We start from the raw sequence: 20,950 nt of genomic DNA, 5'->3' as shown, positions 1-20,950 counted from the left end.
TAGGAAACAAACAAACAATGTTAGTAAATAATAATATAAAAAAAATCTGTGATTTTTTTTTTTTCAAAACAACCGAGTTGTCACGAGGGATGAACCATGATTCCCCAGTGGAGTCGCCAGCTGTAGCTACGTGGTTTTCGTCATTACGACGGCCACATCTACGATGATTTGGAGTCGCCACCATTTAAGTTGGAAGTGGGTGTGAATGGTCACCCGAGGTACATTTTTCAAAAAATGGCATTTTTGGCATTTTAGTGACTCACAATGGATAAGGATAATCAAACCTTGAGATTCGGGTAAGCGGCTCGGTTGGACAAAAGGGAAGGTGTTAGGCACCCTTTTCTCCCCGCCAAGTGACAGTAACCTCAAAGAACTCGATCATCTTGATTTTAAATAAAAACGAAAAATAAAATGTCGCGTGTCATGTATTTGTACCCTAGACAGGGATTCATTTTCGACTTGATCATAGGGGTCATTTCATTGATGGAAATGACCCTTATGAACCTTTAGCCTTGGGGTCTACTTATTTAAAAAATGAAAGAGAAGGAGGGGATGTTAGAAGAGGGAGAATGAGAGGATAAATAGAGAGAGAGAGAGGGGGGGTGTGTGCTTCGAACCCACCTTGTATCTTTGATCTCCTTTTCTTCTTCTCCTTCTTCTTCTTCTCTTGAGTCCTTAATGAAATATGAAAATGAACTTTTTTTTTAGAAGATGATATGAGAGTAGTGGAGTAAAGGAAAGAAGAGTAGAGATTATATATTTTTTTTAAGACTTGGTAATCATTTTTAGAAGGAGGGGAGGGGTATTTATAGGTGTTGGGAGAGTATTTGGGGGTATAATGGGGTGAGAGGTTGAAAAGATGGATAATGACATAGGTTTTAAAGATGGGGGGTATGAAATTTAGAATTGGGAGGGGAGTAATTATGTAATAAAGGTAAATGGGTTGTGTTTTGATCCAAATGATTTGGATCTTACCCAAATCATTTGAGTGGAGTGTTTAAGAAGGTGGTTGATTGATTAAGTGGTGTTTGATTTAAGAGAATGGAGGGTGTAAGATGGTGGTTGGGAGGGTGCGGGAAATTGTGACATGTGGCATGATGTGTGGATGTTAGAGATTTAGATTTAATTGATGGGAGAGGTTGAGTGTTTGATTTGAGAGGATGGATGTAGGTTTAGGTTGTAGAGATGAGTTTATAGGAAATGATGATGGTAGATTAGGGAGAGGTATGATGATGGTAGGTTAGGGGGAGGTGTGGGTTGATGTGTTTGATTTGAGAGAATATGGATTAGGGAGTTATGAGGGTAGGTTAGGGGAGTATGGGTTGATGGTGTTTGATTTGAGATAATAGAGGTTTATAGGGAGTAATGAGGGTAGGTTAGGGGAGGGTGTGGGTTAATGTGATTTTTAGGGAAAAGGTGATGTGGGTAGTTAATGTTTTTGAGAAAAGTGATGGGTGGTTGGTTTGATGAGGGAGGTGAGAGGGGATGATGACATGTGTCACCTTTTGATGGTAAAAGAGTGATTGGTTGATGTGGGTTGTGGTTTATGGGTTAGGGTTGTGGGTTGGATAATTGGATATGGATAGTGTGATGTCTTGTGGGCTTTTAGTGTTGGACTTTGGGTTGTAGGTTATTTTGGATTGGGTAGCGCTAGTTTTTGGATTGCATTTTGAGGATGGGTAGGTTTTAGGGTTTAGGTAACATGGGGTTAATTTTAGGTTAAGGTGTAAAGTAAGAAATTGGTTTAGGAGAGAGTTAAGGGTTTATGGGCCTTGCATGGGCTTAAGGTGCTTAGGGATTTCGAGGTGAATGGTGGATGATGGGTTGGCATCCCAAGTCTCACATTTTTTAATTTTTTAATTTTTTAATTTTTTAATCTTTTAATTTTTTGAGATTTTTGTAATAGTTGGTTTGGTCAAAAATGCCGCGTGTTGGCGAATCGGGCTTTTTGGGCCCGTTGAAGGATTTCATCGATTTTTTTGGATGTAAGCGTGGAGCGGTGAAGGTTGGGTCATCATGGGATGGGTCCGATCCCTTTGGTGGGTCCCTTAGACCATTGGGTGGTCTTGGGGGCCTCGATTCGATTAAAATGTCACTTTTTAGTGATTCGGACCTTTGAGGCCGTTTGGCCCATTTATTTGGAAAATCAATATTTTTGGGTCCTTTCGAGTGTGGGCCCGTTCAAATTGAGGTGTCTACAGTCATTATTAAAAATAAAGTCATACAACTATAAACCAATATCTACCAACATAAATTAATTATCACAAAACATAAATCAAGTTTTATCACAAAAAATGTACCACAACTAATTAAAGAGATAGAAAGTAAGAAAAAGAAAATGTGTCCATAACCTAGTACAAAAGCTACATTGGTGTCCATGGGTGGCTCTTCTTCATTGTCACCTTCAGATGTTTCCATGGGGACAATATTGTCATCAGCCTTTAATAGCAGCAGTTAGGGACTTGGGACTTTTTTACATCGATGACCAGGGCGTTACTGCTTATCACAATTGAAACAAAGGTTTTTGGCCCTTCTTTCTTGTTGCTTGGCAATGCTAAGGCGGTTGACTCCTGATGGAATGGTGGCTGAAGTGGATAGATTAGGAGTTGTCCACTTAGATGGTGGGTTTGGAAGTGGTGGTGGAGGTGGAGGTGTTTAAGGGTGTGATGTTCGGTTGAAAGGGATCCTATTGGACTGTCGTTTAGATACAGCATTGACTATAGCATTGGTGGTCTCTTCTTGTTGTTTAGCTATTGTGTATGCATGTATCAATGTGGGAGGATTCATCAACTTCACACTAGCTCAAATATGCTCATGTAGGCCAGAAATAAAACAATAGATAAGAAAAGGCTCAAGTAAGATAAGACTTCGATTTGCAAATCGTTCAAACTTGGCCTAGAAGTCTCTGACAGTAGTTGTTTGGCGTAGTTTAGCAAACGACCCTTCAGGGTCATCATCTTTTGTCGAACCAAACCGAGAAGACAAGGCTTTGCTGAATTCTATCCAAGTTGGTCGTCCCTTAGTTTTCGTCAGCCATTGGTACCATGGAATGGCATCACCAAGTAAGTGAATTGCTGCCAAGTCCACCATATGTTCTTCAAGAATACCATTCAGTCCTTGGAATTGTTATACTCAAAAAACCCAACCCTCTAGGTTAGTGCTGTTGAAAGTAGGGAAATCCAATCATAGGACTCGTCCTTGGAAGCCGTTGAAGGTAGGTTGATTTTGGCGTGGCGGTTGTTTGGGCATTTGAAGAGGAGGATCAACTTGTGAAGGAAATTTGGGGTGTTGAAAAAAATTGTTGAAATTGGTCTAAATTGAAAGAATAGCTTCCGTGAGTTCTACCACTTTAGCGCTTAAATCAGTGATCTCTCTCTTGTTGGTTTCAATTTGGTCTTTAAACTCAATGGTCTAATTGGGAATTGAACTTGCAAAGTCAGGTGGTGGTGGTGGTGTAGCTGCTGCCATGGTCGCAAGATAAATGCTCTGATACCAAAATGATAGGAATTGTTGCTTTTCTATTAATAATTCAAAATAACATAACAGAAATTGAATTAGCTAGTTATTCTCCTCTACCTCTTCTCTGCAAGAGGTTCATAATTTATAGACTAAATGGCTCAACTAATTCCTACTCTTCTCCTCAATAGAAGGAGTGAGTTACTAACTCAACAACCTTCCTGGAATCTAGGAACTGACTCAACAATTTATTCTCTCATTATAGAAAGGAGTTAACTCAACTAAATTAAAGAGAAAAGTAGGGAAAAACTTGTGGATCGTAAGAAATTGTCGATCAAAGTAAGATTTTTGTTCGTCTCGCATAGAAGAGGGACATTTAGGTCTTAGGGTTGGTGCTACAAGGATTTTGGGAGGCAAAGAGGTTTTCTTTTTTCCTTTTTTTGGATTATTGATGAGAAGGAAACTGAAGTGGCAAGATAATGATGTGGCATAAAATCTCGAGATACACCTTAAAATCGAATGGCTACCACACTCATTCGTATAATTGTCTCCCACGAACGATCATGGGAGAGCCTGACTCTTTAATCAATTAAAGTTGAAAAGAAGAAATGGATAGTGAGAATTCCAACATTCAAGTTGATTAAAAACAGGCTTACACAAGTTGAAAAAGACAGTGAATAGAGGTTAGGGCATTTGAAGGATACTAAAAGAAATTTAGCCCACCTATACAGTATTTGAAGAGCATCAGTATTTTTAATTTTTTTTTTTAATTCTGGGAACATTTTGTTCACAAATAATTAGCTAAAACTGAATTTTACCAATTCTTCAATTAGATGAATTCAAGATGCACATCTGTCATTATTTGTGAAAAACATGGCTGTGGAAATAATAATATTCTATTGCTTCTCTCTGTTGTTAGTTACAATAACATTCTATTAATAGTATTTGTATAGAAAATGAAATAGGAAACCTAACTATGGATAAATCCTATTATCCAATTTAATATGAAATGAATCAAACCTTCATGAAAATCTCTTTTTTTTTAAATAAATTGTCTCAAATTACTAGATCATCGATAATCGGTCATCAATTGAATCCCTCTTGTAAGATGAGTTATTGAAAAATAAATCGCTTTGGCTTTGACCACTGATGTGTGAAGAGTTGCAAATTGTTTGTTTTCATGAAAGGGAAGATGGATCATATGCCCAAATGTGTAGAAGAGAAGTGAATGGCTCAATTAAAGGTAAATCTCGATTGGATCATGGCTGATTTAGGCTGAATAAATAAAATAAAAAATAACGGATTTTAATCCTAAAAATGAGAATCGGTTTCTATGGGACCAAAATGAAATTGATAATGAAAATTTATTAGACTCAATAGATTGTTGGAAACTTTGATTATTCTGGTTTCAAAAACTAAAAAAAAAAATTATTTATACAATGTTGGGAATCTTCTAGAATGAACTAAAGATATATGCATTTGATATCTTTACCATCCATCCCGACAGATATTCAATTACTGAAGATTTAACCAGTTAAATTAAGTGTGAATATAATCTCCTGTAATCAGAGAACAATAAGTATAGTTTATGCAAATTCACATTAACTATTTTTTTTTTTTTAATTATAAAAACATGCTTAAATAGATTTTTTTTATCAGTATGTTTAAATAGATTCACTCATACAAAAGAAATAATCTATCTATAATAATATAGAATACAAAAAAAAAAAAAAAAAACCTTTTAGCCTAGTAGCACATGCGTGTGCAATGTGTTGCTTCCCCATTTCTATATAATCTGATACCTGACTCAATCTTGACGCTTCTGCCCTCGACATTTTGTTGTTGAAACACCCTCTTTTCCTGGCTAATCCAAGAAATTTGAGTTTCGCAAAGAAAATGGATTCTCTCATTAACAGAGCTTGGTCGATGCATCTGCAGAGTCCATCAACTTCTTCATACCTAGCCAGACCCAATGTGATTGTCCCACTCATTCAGTCAAACTTTGCTAGACCGAAACAGAGGAAAGAAGAAAATCCAGTGACTGAACTTTGGGATGTGCTTTTGTAGGCCGATCACAAATTTTGCTGCTTGTTTTTCTCATCTTCGTAACCAGAAGCCTTCCCTGTTCTCCCAATTACAAAAGAACGAGGTGATGAATCCTCACCTTGCATGTCAAGACCATGGTAGGATCGAGCACTGAAAAACTCTGCCCCAGATTTAGCCGCTCCTTTGACAAGGGAATGTGGGTACTTGTCATGCAATTGCAGAGCTTTCTGTGTTGCCTCAACTAGATTATCTTCTCTTTCCTTCTCTTCCACACCTTTTTCTGAGTTAAGAAATCAATTAAAATGCGACTCAAGTTGACCAGAAAATTCAGATTTGGTAATAGAGTACTGAAGAAGAACATGTCAAAGAACTGCAAAAGATTATGTTTACAGGAAAAGGTTTAACATATACATATAGATGGCAACTTCTCCCACCATACATAGATAGGATTGGCCCAATTAAGGGTGGACTTCACTGAGATGAGAGTTTTCTATTGAAATATCCAAAGGCAGTCTCGGAGCTGGTAGGGCTGGGCATACCAGCCCATCCGCTGAAAGATGATATGTATATAGGACAGCGTTCCGTAGACAACATTCTAGACAACGTTTTGTCCTACATGGCAAAAAAATTTCATAGAGATCATCCTCACAAAAAATCAGCCGATTCTAAAACTTCTAACCCAATAAAAAGTGGTTACAAACTAACTGTTAAAATGAACGGTCCACAATTCTTCAACTTGTAAACTGGAGTAGCAATTTCAGAATGGGCAGCTGATTTTTTGCAAGGATGATCCCCTCACCATAGAGATCATCCTCACAAAAAATGTCTATGAACATTAAAAAATAAAAATAAAAAAAATAAAAGATAGGACTTGGGAAACTGTAGATAAGTGATTTTCAATCACGAAGATCGCATTTCTAATAAGTTTTGGAGTTGCCACCATTTTTATTTTTATTTTTTGAAATGGGTGTGAATGGCCACCCAAAAGTATTTTTGGAAAATTGATTTTTGTAGACATCGTAGTGACTATCATCGATGGATATGAAAATGGTCTACCTGATGTCTAAGTAAAGAGGTCCGCTTAGAGAACGGGGAAGGTGTTAGGCACCCCATTCTGACCACCTTAAGGTGTTAAAACTTGGCCATTTTAGATTTAGAAGAATAAAATGCATAGTGTAGTGAGCAAGTGCATAGAGTGAATGTATCCTTCGTAGAAGAGGGAGTTGATGTCTGCCTAGGTTTTTAGGGTTCCATGATAGAAATTCTCTTAGAACCATGGACTTGATGCAATGCACGCTATGGCTATGAACTTGGTGGTTCGACCTCTAAGTAGAGGGGCACCGGTCTCCATCATCGCCATGCACATGTAGGTGTGTGCATTGATGTACATAGTGATTCATGAGAGGATTAAGAAGGCTTCAACCCCTACCTTTTCAACCGAGCCTAAGCCCAATTTACCGGGGTAGGGGAGGGTGTTCATGACATCATAATGTTTATCTAGGAAAACAATAGAAGAGGGGGAGAGGGTATGCAAAACTTTAAAAAAATGTCCTAAACCCACCTTATTCTTGATTGTGCTTGTTTTGGTCTTCAATGAAGTTTCTGATCTAATTTTTAAGTGTAGAATAATAGAGAGTTACAGAGGGGGGAGAGATTTGAGTGTTATGGAAGGAGGGTTTTTATAGAGTTTGGAGGTGATATTTTGGAGGTAGAGCAGTCTAACCCTAAAAACAAATGGAAAGGACATAAGGTTTGTATTATATTTTTTGGAATTTTCCAATTTTATGAGGATAGGGAAGGAATCTATCTAGGGTTTCTAGGATGGTGAATGGGGGAGTGACAAATGTTAATTTGATGGAATTTATGTATGAAAGCATGAGATGATGAGAATGTTTAGATGAAAACATGGGAGACATGAAATAATAGGAGCATTTTGGGTTATTTGATAGAAAATCCAAAAATATGGAATTATTGGAGAAATGGAATGAGTGGAGAAGATTTGAGAGCATGCGTTTAGGGAATCCAATGTCTTGACTTGAGTCCATGGAGTGGGATTGGACTTACGTAGGTTTGAATTGGATTTAGGCTCATATTGGGTTTGAGATGAATTAGATTTAAAACCTACCATGTAACATCTAAAACCTAACATGTCACGATTGCATTGATGAAGAAGGCGAGACTCCACATCCAAACTTAATTGATTACGATATGGGTGCAATTTTTATCGCCACCACAAGTCGTAAGCATCAAGTTGTGGGATTCTTTCACAGATCACAGCTTAGACAAAAGAAATATATGGAAAAGAGGGTTGAGCTTGCAGCTGAAATTGATGGTATGTTCTGTTGCAACATCAAATTGTGTTCCAATATGGAAGACAAAAAAGGGTAATAGTAATTTCCTAGTGTCATGATTTTACACTCAACATTAAGGAAGTTTAGTCTTCGATGATAGAAATTTTTCATCCCACTGTGCATGCATAGAGTGAAAGAGCATTACCTTGCAACTCAAAATCTTCTACATAGCCACCTTGCAAGAAGGAAAACCGAGCTTCTTCCAACTTGCCATTATTGTCTGGTGAAGAAGCAATCAAATCACGGAATTCCATCACATATGCTCCAGTCCACTGGCTTCCTCTGAAAAATCAAAGGAGAATACAAGGGAAGGTGAATAAGTTCAATTATCAAGGCAACGTAACAGAAAGAACTAACTTCTGAACACGAACGAAGATTGTATTTACAGCCTATGGTGGCAGGGAAGCTTCAAAAAGCTAAAAAAACAAAACAAATAGTAATTTCATTTGGACATTTGTAAGCAGTACCTGTTAAAAGCTAGCATGGCTTCAAACGGTGTAATAACTGGAGCTAAGAACTCTTTGCTATCCAAAAGAGCAGTTTGGGCACAAGAGACATAAATGAAAACATCGCACTGTCCAAAAATGGAAAAATCCTAATCAGCATAGTTCAAATTTTCATGCCATTTTGGAATGTTTCGGCAGTACATTAGAGTTTCTATCGCGACCAGAAGAAACATTGACCATTTCAAAATGTCTCGGACTGCTCTGGTGAAGATTTTTCTCCTGACCAAAACATTGCCTTGAAACAAGATTTTAAACCTTGCTTATCAGAACCCAGCAGTTCTCATCACCCTATGCAGAACAACAAATGTCTTTAGTGTGTAAACAATAATAAAACAAATTTACCTCAGGGAAGTTGGCAAGTTTAGCAGGATTTGGTTTTCCCATAACAAGAGTATAGGCCTTTTTCCCAGCCCTTGTGATCAGTTCTTTCATTTGAAGTATCATATGAAGATAACCGGCTGCATTGGCAATTGTGAAATATAAAGCTTAGTCTAGTTGCCATGTCGAATGAATCCATAAACATACAAAAACCATGATGAATATGTCAAGATAATTAATAAAAACTTCAGATAATAGTAAGACTTCAAATATCATGATTTAGGGTTTTCAGTTGAAAAGAAAATTATGTCTCAACATTACGACCTTAACAAATAAAATTAGATATTACCGTTATGTTTACTTTCTCGAGATTTGAAATGCTCGTTTTCCGTGAAAATGGTAAACTAGTGGGCAAATGAGAAGATGTGTTAACAATTAAACCATACTCATGTCAGTAAGGATCATATTGAGCAGCAAATAAATTGTGCACATTGTAATAAGTTCATGCAATGTCCATATTTTTTAGTCTGTTTAATCTTTGGCACTGCAAATAGAGTACAACATACACAATTTGGGCTTCTATTACAAGCCAACTCCAATAAAATATTTTACAGTAAAGTGTGACAACTCATTAATTGAACATACCTACACCAAGAGTGCCCACCAAAATCCCAATAATGTTTGCATCCTTGGCCTTCTCCACAAGATAATATCTACAGAAATAAGTGTGCTTACATTAAGTACAAGCACTATAGCTACATGGATATATAGAGATTGTATGGTCCTAAGAAAGAGAAAGGAACCTTTTATCACAAGTAATACCTACGCTTAAGAATCCTCTTCTGATGAGACAAGTCTTTCACCAAGCAATTTTCTATTGGGTCATACCTGACTGAAACCAACGTCAATGAAACACAAACATAGAGGAATTAAATACACATGAGAAAACAGAGTACATCTCCAATTTGATTCATATCATCGACCTATTTTTTCAGGTAACCAGATTTGTGTAAAGAAGGATAAAACAACAGAAAATATCTGAAGACATTTGAGGTAATGATTATAAAGACGGTTGTCTTTAACGTCATCAAATACATCACACTAAAGAGAAATGACATGATACCCCAGAGTCATAATATTACAAGAGAGCTGCTATTGGCACCCCAACTTTTACTTATTACACCCCAATTAAAAATAAAGAAAATAAGTGAATGGTTGAGAACAAGTAAAGGTTGGGATGCCATTAGAAGGTCTCTCATTTTCTTTTTTGCTAGATTTCTATCTTTTGGGTTTAGGATTTATATGAGCCTAATAAAAAATGTAAACATCTACTGAAATTGTTTGAACGAGTGTTATATTGTTTTGTAATGTTGAGATTATAATTTGAGCCAAACCTTGGTAATGTTTGAAGAGTGTGTCTTAATCTCTAAATGGGGTGTCATAAAAAATTTAATAAATTGGGGGTGGGTGCAATAAGTAAAAGTTGGGGTGCCAATAGCAACTCTCTATTAACATGAACCTGGGTTTCCCACTGCACATCATCATGAGGGATCCAAATCACTAAATTTTATTGCTTGAGGCCAAATCACCCCAATCAGAAAATAAAAACATCTGACATAAATTGGATGGAGTGGTGACTAAGAGCCCATCATTTGGACTGACATGAAGGATAGGAATGCATACCATGTGTAAGGTATAGACTGTAGATATGGACCCATATTAAGACAATGACAATGGAACAATCAAACCAAATTTTGAAGTTTAAAAGATAAAAATCCATGCCTCCAATTGAATGACTCAATCACCAAGCAAAAGAAGGAAAGATGCCCAAACTCCTCAAAAACAATGGTTGGCAAATAGAACCTAAAATAAGCATAAATGAAGTTACCTATTTCACTGCCATTGAATGTAAGCAGAACATTAGTAAATGCTGGGTTGTCAGAACCAATCCAGAAAAGCGTGTAGTCCTCCATTGTGTGGCCTTCTGGTAGATTCCACATCAAGCCTCCAATACTGTATCGGGTGCCAGCTGTGGTGGAACCCATTTGTTCGTTATGGCAACAGTTTCCATTAGCAACAAAGGTATCATCAGATGATTCAAGCTGCCCACTGAATGCTTTATAATCTTCTGATGGATTCATAACTGAACATGTAACATCTGCGTAATGGAGAACTAAATTGAATTTGGACCCACAGAATCTTGATGAGTCTATTATCGTTGCTTCCTTGATGTGATGTATTGCATGTGCGTATTCCAGCCCATAGAGCACCTAGATTTTAGAATAATTTTGGTTTCATTCATTGAATTTAGAAAGACTTCAAAATCAGTAACAAACACTTTAGTTTCAGATTGGGTTTGACTCAATACTTAACTCATAAATAAATAAAATTTTCAATAAGCCATATGATAGCAAACTAAAAAATGCACTTAATGATCATACATACCTTACATATGCTAAAAAGAAAAATGTGTGAAAAATCTAAGTCACTTTTTTTCGAGCAACATTAAGCTTGTAAGAAAAAAAAAGTTATAAATTTTCATCTTCAACCATTGAATGACAACGACAGGATAGCAAAAAGGCTTCTTTTATCAAACCCAAGGGCTCGTGAAGCAGGGTTACAAAGCAAAAAGGCTTCTTTTATCAAACCCAAGGGCTCGTGAAGCAGGGTTACAATTGTGCCACCACATGAAATTGATGCATGTTAGAGAAACATACATATGCATGTGTATTTCAAGATTTATAAACTTGGAAAAAAGCATAAAAACTCACTGAATCTCTTAATCTGACAGAATCTTTAACAATTCAACCAAGATCACTTTTTTAATAAATCAAGAATTTTGGTCTAACCTTTACGCATTTCTTTCTTTTTCTGTTGTTTTCAATTTTACATGAATTTTTGTGGTAGTGGAAACAAGTATAGCACCACATGAGTTTACTATTTCCCTCTCTTCAAAACCCTTGACATATTGACTTAACAGAAGGCCTTCTAGATGAATGAAACAGGGGAACTAATTTCTACAAATCCAGAGATCACCCAATGAAACCAATTACAAGGACTAGAAGATAATTACATATCATCCAAGAGGTTTTTGCTCACGAAAATGCATTACAACACACAGATCCCTTTCGCCAAGGATAAGAAAAATAAAGGTGTGATTAGAAGTTTGAAAAAAACAATAATCAAGATGGATCTCCTCCCGAAATTCTTGCACCACATTCATGAAAACCAAACATATTACCCCACAAGCTTTGGACAATGACTATGAGGAACCATCCAAGCTGGGAGCCTTATCCCCTACCAATTAGCTAATAGCTTTCAAAATGCCACTCCTCCTTGAAGGGTCTTTCCACCCAGCTTCCTTGTTCTTGGTCAATCACAATGCACTGTCGTGATATATATATATATAGGTCCTGTTCGGCAGCCAACATTAGGGAGCCAACGTGGGAGTCAAAATTTGTCTTATATGGGTTAAAAGTTTTGGATTGGGTCGATTTTTTGTGAGATCATCCTAACAAAAAATCAGACATTCTGGAAATTATAACCCCATCAAAAGTGGTTTACAAGTTGAAGAATTATGGGCCATTGATTTTTACTGTTAATTTGTAAACCAATTTTTTTTTATAACCATCGTAAACCACTTTTGATGGGATTGGAAGTTTCAGAATGGGCTGGTTTTTTGTGAGGATGATCTCCTCACCATAGAGATCATCCTCACAAAAAATCAGCCCATTTCAAAACTTTTAACCCATATAGGAAAAAATTTGGCCCATCGTTGGCTCCCTAATGTTGGCTGCTAGTGCAGCCCTAGTAGCTAGGTTGCACCTTTTGCATTTAGCCACATAATAGCATCTACATGATGATCTAAAATATAAGAAAATGAAAGATATGACTAAAAAGATTTTAATGTCTATGGTAAGAGAAGGAAATTATAGCATCCAGTTTGACACAAGATGCTAGTAAGATGGACTAGAGAAATGACCCCTGCTATGACAATGAAACAATGATTATGATACAAAGCTCCAAGACCGGTCCCCTTTTAATATTTATGTGGGATGTTTCGAAGTTCTTTTTTCCTTTATTTTTGATAAAGAAATTTGGATGAATTGACATCCACAACTGAGTGAAAAAGCCAACTCAAGTACTATTATAGACAGATTGGGGAAGAAAATGAAATTTTTGGATTCACCATAATATAATTATCATTACTGATATCTACCCCTATATCTTGATTCGGTTTATCTCATTAGACGTTACATTGTCACTACGGTATCATGTTTCACAGTTTTCCTAGGGTAGTAAATATTTTGTACAACTTCGTCACTATTTATAAATTGTGACATGTCTCTCTTACATGGTAGTAGAAGCTTTACTTCGAACTTCCCTGAAAAAATTGACATCCATTGAAATGAAATCAATTCAAACAGCAATTTCCGGGGGTTCCTTGGAAGATTTGATGGGTTGTTCAATGCCCAAGTTTTTTTTTCTTTTTTGCAATAGAACGCATCAAACGTTGTCATTTACATGACTAAGTTTCGGGATGAAATACCGTATTTGTGAGTAATCTACAAATGATCTCCAAAAATGCATTTAATGTTTTCCCCACAATGTGCCATGTTGAAACTGTCCAAAAGCAAATGTAGTGTTAATGGGTTGTTATCATACCAGAATTGGCTTGCCACTAGTTGATAAGCAATTAGATAAAGACTTGGCGCAATCAGACACGTTAATGGAAGCTTTTCCAAAAACAAACAGTGCTGGCAACGTTGAGGTCCTGCAAACAAAAACATAGGATAATTAACAAATATTACAATTGTTTAAAAAAAAAAAATGTGAGATTCTATTGCCACACCAACTTTTGCTAACACAACCCCAATTCTTATGTAAATCAACAAAGAATTAGCACACATCTTGGGGTGGCATTAGCAAAAGTTGGTGTGGCAACAGAAGCTCTCAACAAAAAAAAAATTTAAGGGCCAGCTTGATCACCCTTTTTTGGGCCAAAAAGGAACTTTTAAGGAGCAGAAATATGGCCATCCAAATAGGGCAGAGGGTTTGAAAGAACAGCAATAACAGCTGCAGCTAGTGACATTTAGAACAAGTAGAGATTGAACACCAAATCCGTTACATTTTAAATCCTCAAAATGCATTTCAATTCAATTTTGTCTAGTCTGACATGAATGTTGCTGATTTCCAATCTAACAGACTTGAACTAATATGGTCCATAAAGCCTGGCTGTGGACCTCAGGTCTATTCTAACTCAACTCAAACGCAAACTTATCATACTAGAAAGTAGAAGATTCAAAACCCTAACTCACAGCTACCGATCTGTGTGAAACTCAATAACTAACAAGCTTTCTATTATTACATGATTGGGGGAATAAATGCTCACGGGCTTAAGCATGTGTGTCCATAATGAACAACACACTCCGCATCCACATGTGAAGCTCCAACCTCATCAACGCAGCAACTCCCGTAAGTTGTGTCCGCCATTACAAACAACCTAACATCTCTGCAATCATCTCCACCGTCTGATTCTTTGATGAGAGATTGAAGTTCATCTCTCAATGCAGTCACAACTCTCGTTGAATCCTTTAAAAGCTCATCTGGAAACTGAAGATCAAATCAAAGATGCTTAAAGTCAGTATGTCAGTCAGAGTGAATGAAACGTTAAAAACTAGTGTTTCTTTTATAGTTTTAGGGCTTGAGAAAGTTGAAGAAGATCACCTGTAATGCAACCCTAGTGAAATTCTTATAACGGATGAAATGGGCTGTTCGTGAAATTTCGTAATTTGATGCAAAATCCATGGTGAAAAAGATATATTCCTCACTGAAAAAGAAGAAAATGTAAGAGAAGTAAATACAGGAGGGTCAGTTTAGCAAAACAAACAATATCAAAAGATATAAATTGGAGGTGGAGATTAGAAGAGAAAACCTTTTCTTCCCACTGTTTCATCTCTTTAGGAATAAATAATTAGGGTTTGGGGAAGAGAGAGAGAGAATCAAATTTGATTTGATGAATGAGTTTGTTAAACTAGATAGGGACTATAATGGAGTACCTGTGTTTCCAAGATCAGAACTTTAGGATTTTGCTTTAACAGATTAAAGAACCAGAGCTTCTCCTCATATCTATGTGGAGAGAAAAGCGGGAGAAGGAAATACGAGAGAGAGAGAGAGAGATGAGCATACCTGGAATGAGAGAGAGCGAGTTGGAGGCTCGATCGTTGATGAGTTTGAAGACAGTGAGTTCTAGAGAGCTGCTCTCGAGGGCAATGGATTAGCGGAATTTTTTTCCCTTTTTTCTTTCGTTGTTGAATGTTGAAACAGAGACGATACAAGAGCCAATGGTTTCAAAACTCGGTTTGTCCTCTCATCTCGTCCATGGACGAGACCAAGTTGTCTCGGACGACATAATCCATTTAACTCGGTTTGTTCATCGATTTATATATATCTAAATTAAAATAATTATAATTTTTTTAATAAAATAAGATATATTAGAAATTTTGTAGTGATAAAATCATATTTTATTTATAAAAAATTTATTTTTATTTTTATTTTTATTTTTATTTTAAAAAAATTATTTTAATTAAAATCTTCAAAATCCCAATTGACTTTACCAAGATTTTCAAAATATCATTTGAGCATCACGAATACCCAAAGGCAAAGTTAGTAAGGAGTTGGTCGGGGCAATTACCCCCATAAAACTTTGAGACACCCTTATATTTTCAACTAATTATCATTTGTCCCCACTCCATCATCTCCCTCCAATTCCCCCTTTTGATCAAACCTTCTTATATATTAATTGGAAATGACCTAAATATCATTTTCTTCAACTTCTAATCCAAAACCCTTGAATTTCTACCTAAAACCATTCATCTTCAAGTTCTTCAACTATACAACTAACCATAGTTTGCCTCCACTACAAGAAAATCCTGGATCTTCCCCTACGAATACAACCACCATGTCGAGTAACACGGGAACATCACAACCATGTTTTCTTCTTTACGTGTAACTTAAATTAGAAAGGTTTTTAAAAAGCCTACCATTAGGGGTGCACACGATTTTGGTTCAAACTGATAATTGAGCCAAACCGTGAGTTTTAGACTGGTTTGGTTCGGTTTGAATTGACAATCGATTACGTTCTGGGTAAAAAACTGAATAATTAGTTGACTTGGTTTGATTCTCAGTTCAGGCATTGTAAAAAATTGAAACAAATCGAGAGCCAAACATAGTGAGTTAACTATATATCAAAGGTTTTCTCTTCTGGTGTGGTCACGTTGAAGAAGATGAAGGAAATGACATTTTGTTGTTTTGCCATGCATCGAGTTTTGAAATAAAACCATTATACATTATTAACTAAAAAATCTCAAAAGAATGTCCACTACCTATTATTTTTCAATTGTTTAAAAGAATAAGACACAAGTTTTAAAACAAAACTATTGTACTTTATTGTCTATAAAAGCATAAAAACACTTCCTATTATTTTTCAATTGTTTTATAAAAAAAAAGGCATTGGATACTTGTTAAGTATGATTCAATGCTTCAATCATTCACTTAAGCTTGAGAAAAGGAGTCTCCATAAAAAGTGTAATGGAGTTAGAACTCGAGTGAATAATTCGGGTTTGCACAACTTAATCCTTTATTGATATAAGTCGATAAATAAGATGTTTATGTTCGTCATAGTTGAGAGGTGGCATCCCGAGACAAATACCTTCCATATCTCATTTGATGAATGACTATTACTTTAGATGATGTGAAGCACCTTATCAACCTTCCTATAGAGGGTAAGATTGTTAATAGGTATGATGTATTGTTGACAAATGCAATACAATTAGTTATATGCGGATTAGATATACCAGAAGATGTCGTGGCAGAGGATTTGTCAAAAAATAGAGATTACCTGGTTAGGATGGAGTGCTTGCAGGGTCATTTCAAATATTGTTCGAAGAATGCATCCTCGCATAAAAAAGATTGTATCGCCCAAGATTATTTGTTGCACTTGCTTGGATGCACGTTTTTTTTGTCTAATAATATGTATATTGTATCTTAAATTGTTGATAGACCTTAAAAAAGTTAGTACATATGTTTGGGGCATAACTACCCTTGCATATCTTTATCGATAACTTGGATACACATGGAGATTGAAACTACGTCAAATCAGTGGGTATCTCTACCTCTTATAGGTATAAATTGAAAAATCATTTGATACTTGATATAAAAAAACATTTGTTTATGTAGACACCTCAATTCGAACGGACCTCCATTCGAAAGGGTCCAAAAATAACAATCTTTCAATAAAATTAAGCAACGGGCCTCAAAAGCCCGAATCACTCAAATATAACATTTTGATCGAACCGAAGTCCCTGAGATCTCCTAGTGGTCTACTGGGTCTACCAAAAAGAATTGACGCACCCCCACCTTCACCGCTCCACTCCCAAACCCAAAAATATCTGATTTTCAATAAAACTCGCCAACAGGCCTAAAAAACCCGACTTGTTAATGTAGACGCGTGATTTCGTCATTATGATGACTACATCTACAATGATTTGGAGTCGCCACCATTCAAGTTGGAAGTGGGTGTGAATGGTCACCCGGGGTACATTTTCCAAAAGATGAGATTTTTGGCATTTTAGTGACTCACAATGGATAAGGGGTAGTCAAACCTCGAGATTTGGGTAAGCGGCTCGGTTGAAGAAAAGGGAAGGTGTTAGGCACCCTTTCCTCCCCGCCACGTGGCGGTAACCTCAAATAACTCGATCATTTTTTATTTTTAAAAGAAGGTGAAAAAAATGTGCCACGTGGGTGCATATGTTCCCTAAGTAGGGATTCATTTTCGGCTTGATCATAGGGTCATTTCATTAATGGAAATGACCCTTATGAACCTTAGCCTTGGGGCCCAATCATCAAAAGGGGTAAAATAAAATAGAAGAAGGGGGTGTTAGAAGAGGGAAAGAGTAGAAGGTTAGAGAAAGAGAGGGGGTGTGCTTCAAACCCACCTTGTATCTTGTTTCTTCTTTTCTTCTTCTTGCTTGAGTCTTCTTGAGTCCTTAGTATAATATGAGAGTATGAGAATGGGAAGAAGTGATTAGAGAGAGTAGGGATTTCTTTTGTTTTAGTGAGACTTGTAGAGGATTTGTGTAAAAGAGTTGGTAAACTTGGTGAGAATTGATGATGGTTGTTAGTAGAGAGAGTGTTGGGGAGAAGTTTTGTAATGAGAAGTTGGGGGCCATTTTTGGGAAGAGGATGAGGGTATTTATAGATGTTTAGGAGTTATTTTAGGGATATAATGGGGTGAAGTGAAGAAAATGGGTAGAATGGTTATGAGTTTGAGAGAGAAGTGGGTGTAATTTAGAGGAGATTGGAGGGTATTTAGGAAGGGGGGTTAAATGGGTGAGTTTTGACCCAAATGGTTTGGATCCTACCCAACCCATTTGGGTGGAGTGTTTGGTGAGATAAGTTTAAGATGGTGGTTGAGATTAAATGGTGTTTGGTTTAAGAGAATGGAGGATTTAAAGAGGTGGTTGATGATATTTTGGGAGGATGAAGGAGATGATGCCATGTGTTAAAGTGGGTGAAAATGAAGGGTTGGGATAGGTTGATGGGAGAGGTTGAGTGTTTGACTTGAGAGGATGGTGTAGGTTTAGGTTGTAGATGTAGGTTTTGTAGGGAATGATGAGGGTAGATTAGGGGAGGTATAGGTTAGGGGTATGGGTAGATGTGTTTGATTTGAGAGAAAAGGTGATGGGTTGATGTGTGGGTAGATGGGATTTAAAGCAAATTAATGGGGTAGGTAGTTGGGTGAGGGAGGTGAGATGGGGTGATGACATGTGTCATCTTTTGATGATAAAAGAGTGATTGGTTGATGTGGGTTGTGGTTTATGGGTTAGGGTTGTGAGTTGGATAATGAATTGGATATGGTTAATGATTTGTGGGCTTTGTAGTGTTGGGCTTGGGTTTTAGAAATGGTTTTTACGAATACAGAGGCGGAGCGGTGATAGTAGAAGAGGGGTAGGCATCTCAAGTCTCACCTTTTTAATTTTTAATTAATTTTTTTAGATTTTTTACAATCATTAATTTGATCAAAAATGTCACGTGTTGGCGAATCGGGCTTTTTAGGCCCGTTGGTGAAATTTATCGAAAATTTGACGTTTTTTTATTTTGGAAGCAGAGCGGTGAATGTTGGGAAAGCGTAAGGTTGGCCGAGTCCTTTTGGTGGCCTCCTAAACCATTGAGAGGTCTTAGGGGCCTCGGGTTGGTAAAAATGTTCATTTTCAATGAGTTGGGCCCTTAAGGCCCGTTGGCCCATTTATTTGGAAAATCGATATTTTTGGGCCCTTTCGAGAAGTGGCCCGTTCAAATTGAGGTGTCTACAGTTAACATATGGCATTTTGATCAAATCAATATTTTCAAAAATCTCAAAAAAATGAATAAAATATTAAAAAAAATGAGACTTGTGACACCTATCATTTCCTCTTCCCTCACCGCTCCATCGTCTAAACCAAAAATACCCTAAGCCCATCTACGGCCCACCAACCTTCAACTCTCTAAAATCAATCCCTCACCTTACCCCTTAACCTAAACCTAACTCCACATAACCTAAACCCCAAAATATCTCTAACATACCCAACCCTACCCTAAAACAAATCCTACCTATCTCAAAATACTTACAACCTTCCTAAAACCCAAGCCCAATACCCTTAAGCTCAAATCCATATCCAATTTATATATAACCCACAATCCTAGCCTACAAACCACAACTCACATCCAATCAATCATCACTTTTTTATCAAAAATGACACATGTCATCACCCCATTTCACCTCCCTCATCCCCAACCTATCCCATCACATTTTCTCTAAACATCATCTACCCACACCCCTAACATATACCTCCCCCTAATCTACTATCATCATTCCCTACAAAACCCACATCTACAATCTAAACCCACACCCTTCCTCTCAAATCAAACACTCATACTTTCCCATCAATTCATCTCAATCATTCATTTCCACCCATTTTAACACATGGCATCATCTCTCACACCCTCCCAAAATATCATCAATTACCCTCTTACACCCCTCATTCTCTCAAATCCAAACACCACTCCCCAAACACTCAACCCATCCATCACTCTCTTACACCCTATCCTTACCATTTACTATCCTTCACCTAACACTGAACCCAAATGGGTTGAAAGATCCAACTCATTTGGATTGTAAAATAACTCATTTAACCTTCTTACACAAGTACCCTCCAAACCCTTCTAATTTACCCCTACCTTTCTCTTAAACCCCATACCATTCTACAATTCATCTTCATTTCACCCAACTTTATCCTTAAAAACAACTCCCAAACTCTATAAAACCCCCATCATCATCAACTCTCACTACCTAATGAAAATTTGAAAAAAAAACTCTCTACTCACCTCACTACTCTCAACTCTCAACTCTCAACTCATCTCCATTACCTTCAACTCTCAACTTTCAACTTTTTTTAAGCAAATTCAAGAAAGTCAAAGGGATTCATCAAGAAAAATTAAAGAAAGTCAACAAAATAGCAAGGTGGGTTTGGACAAAAGAACACCCCCTCCAACTCTCATCTTTTACTAATTCATTTTTACACACATTCACACACACCACCATGGTTTGAACCATTAGAGGGCCAATTTTTCAATAAGAATGCCCTCAATGGGTTGAACCAACATCAAAGCCCCTCATACTTGAGGATACATATCGGATTTTTCGATTATTTTTCTTCTTTTATTTTTATTTTCAAAATGGACCGAATCCGAGGTTACCACCATGGTGGATGGAGTATGGTGCCTAACACCTTCCCTACTCCACAAAATGAGTCCATTTACTTAAAATCAAAAGTTGGACCAAATGAGCCATATCCGTACGAGAGTCACCAAAATGCCAAAATTAACATATTTTTCAAAAAAATGTAATCTGGGTAACCATTTACACCCATTTCAAATATGAATGGTAATAACTCCAAAATCCTCTAAAGTGGATGATATATTCAAAATTGAATAAATCACATGTCCACAATTTATATTTTTATTACTAAAGATGGTATGTAAGAATAGGTTTCCAAATAAAACTTAAAGTAGATATTAGTTTCCTTTTCATCTTCCTCCAAGAAACCATTACCAATCTTCAATCCAAATACATTGTTACCATTACTCTAAGTTCATTTAATAAGATGAACAATATTTAATGTTGTTATCCCTTTTCTTGCATATCTCGATCAAGGTTGTTGCTATTGCTAAATC

The 20,950-nt window shown here is 36.7% G+C and overlaps 1 protein-coding gene across 3 annotated transcripts; it reads right to left on the bottom strand.

Annotated features, from left to right (window-relative positions):
• Positions 1 to 5,041: 5,041 nt before the first annotated feature.
• LOC147398339 (diphthamide synthesis DPH2 family protein) lies at positions 5,042 to 15,025 on the bottom strand. Of its 3 annotated transcripts, none has more exons than XM_086447494.1 (11): positions 14,867 to 15,025; positions 14,405 to 14,507; positions 14,070 to 14,290; positions 13,343 to 13,451; positions 10,566 to 10,947; positions 9,500 to 9,569; positions 9,323 to 9,390; positions 8,702 to 8,817; positions 8,321 to 8,427; positions 7,999 to 8,135; positions 5,042 to 5,782 (listed from the first exon to the last, which is right to left on the bottom strand). In XM_086447494.1, the coding sequence occupies exons 2-11, from the start codon at positions 14,483 to 14,485 to the stop codon at positions 5,529 to 5,531; spliced, it is 1,545 nt and encodes a 514-aa protein (XP_086303620.1). In that variant the 5' UTR covers positions 14,486 to 14,507; positions 14,867 to 15,025; the 3' UTR covers positions 5,042 to 5,528. The 3 variants fall into 3 exon arrangements, with proteins under 3 accessions (XP_086303620.1, XP_086303621.1, XP_086303622.1); XM_086447495.1 differs by having other exon boundaries at positions 14,737 to 14,867; XM_086447496.1 differs by lacking the exons at positions 14,405 to 14,507; positions 14,867 to 15,025 and having other exon boundaries at positions 14,046 to 14,170.
• Positions 15,026 to 20,950: the final 5,925 nt, after the last annotated feature.

This window comes from Akebia trifoliata, chromosome 7, assembly GCF_017979445.1.
Source record: "Akebia trifoliata isolate Shusen 1 chromosome 7, ASM1797944v1, whole genome shotgun sequence".
In the NCBI taxonomy this organism is placed as follows: Eukaryota; Viridiplantae; Streptophyta; class Magnoliopsida; order Ranunculales; family Lardizabalaceae; genus Akebia; species Akebia trifoliata.
Note: the sequence above shows the minus strand (reverse complement) of the source record. Positions and strands in the feature narration are given on the sequence as shown.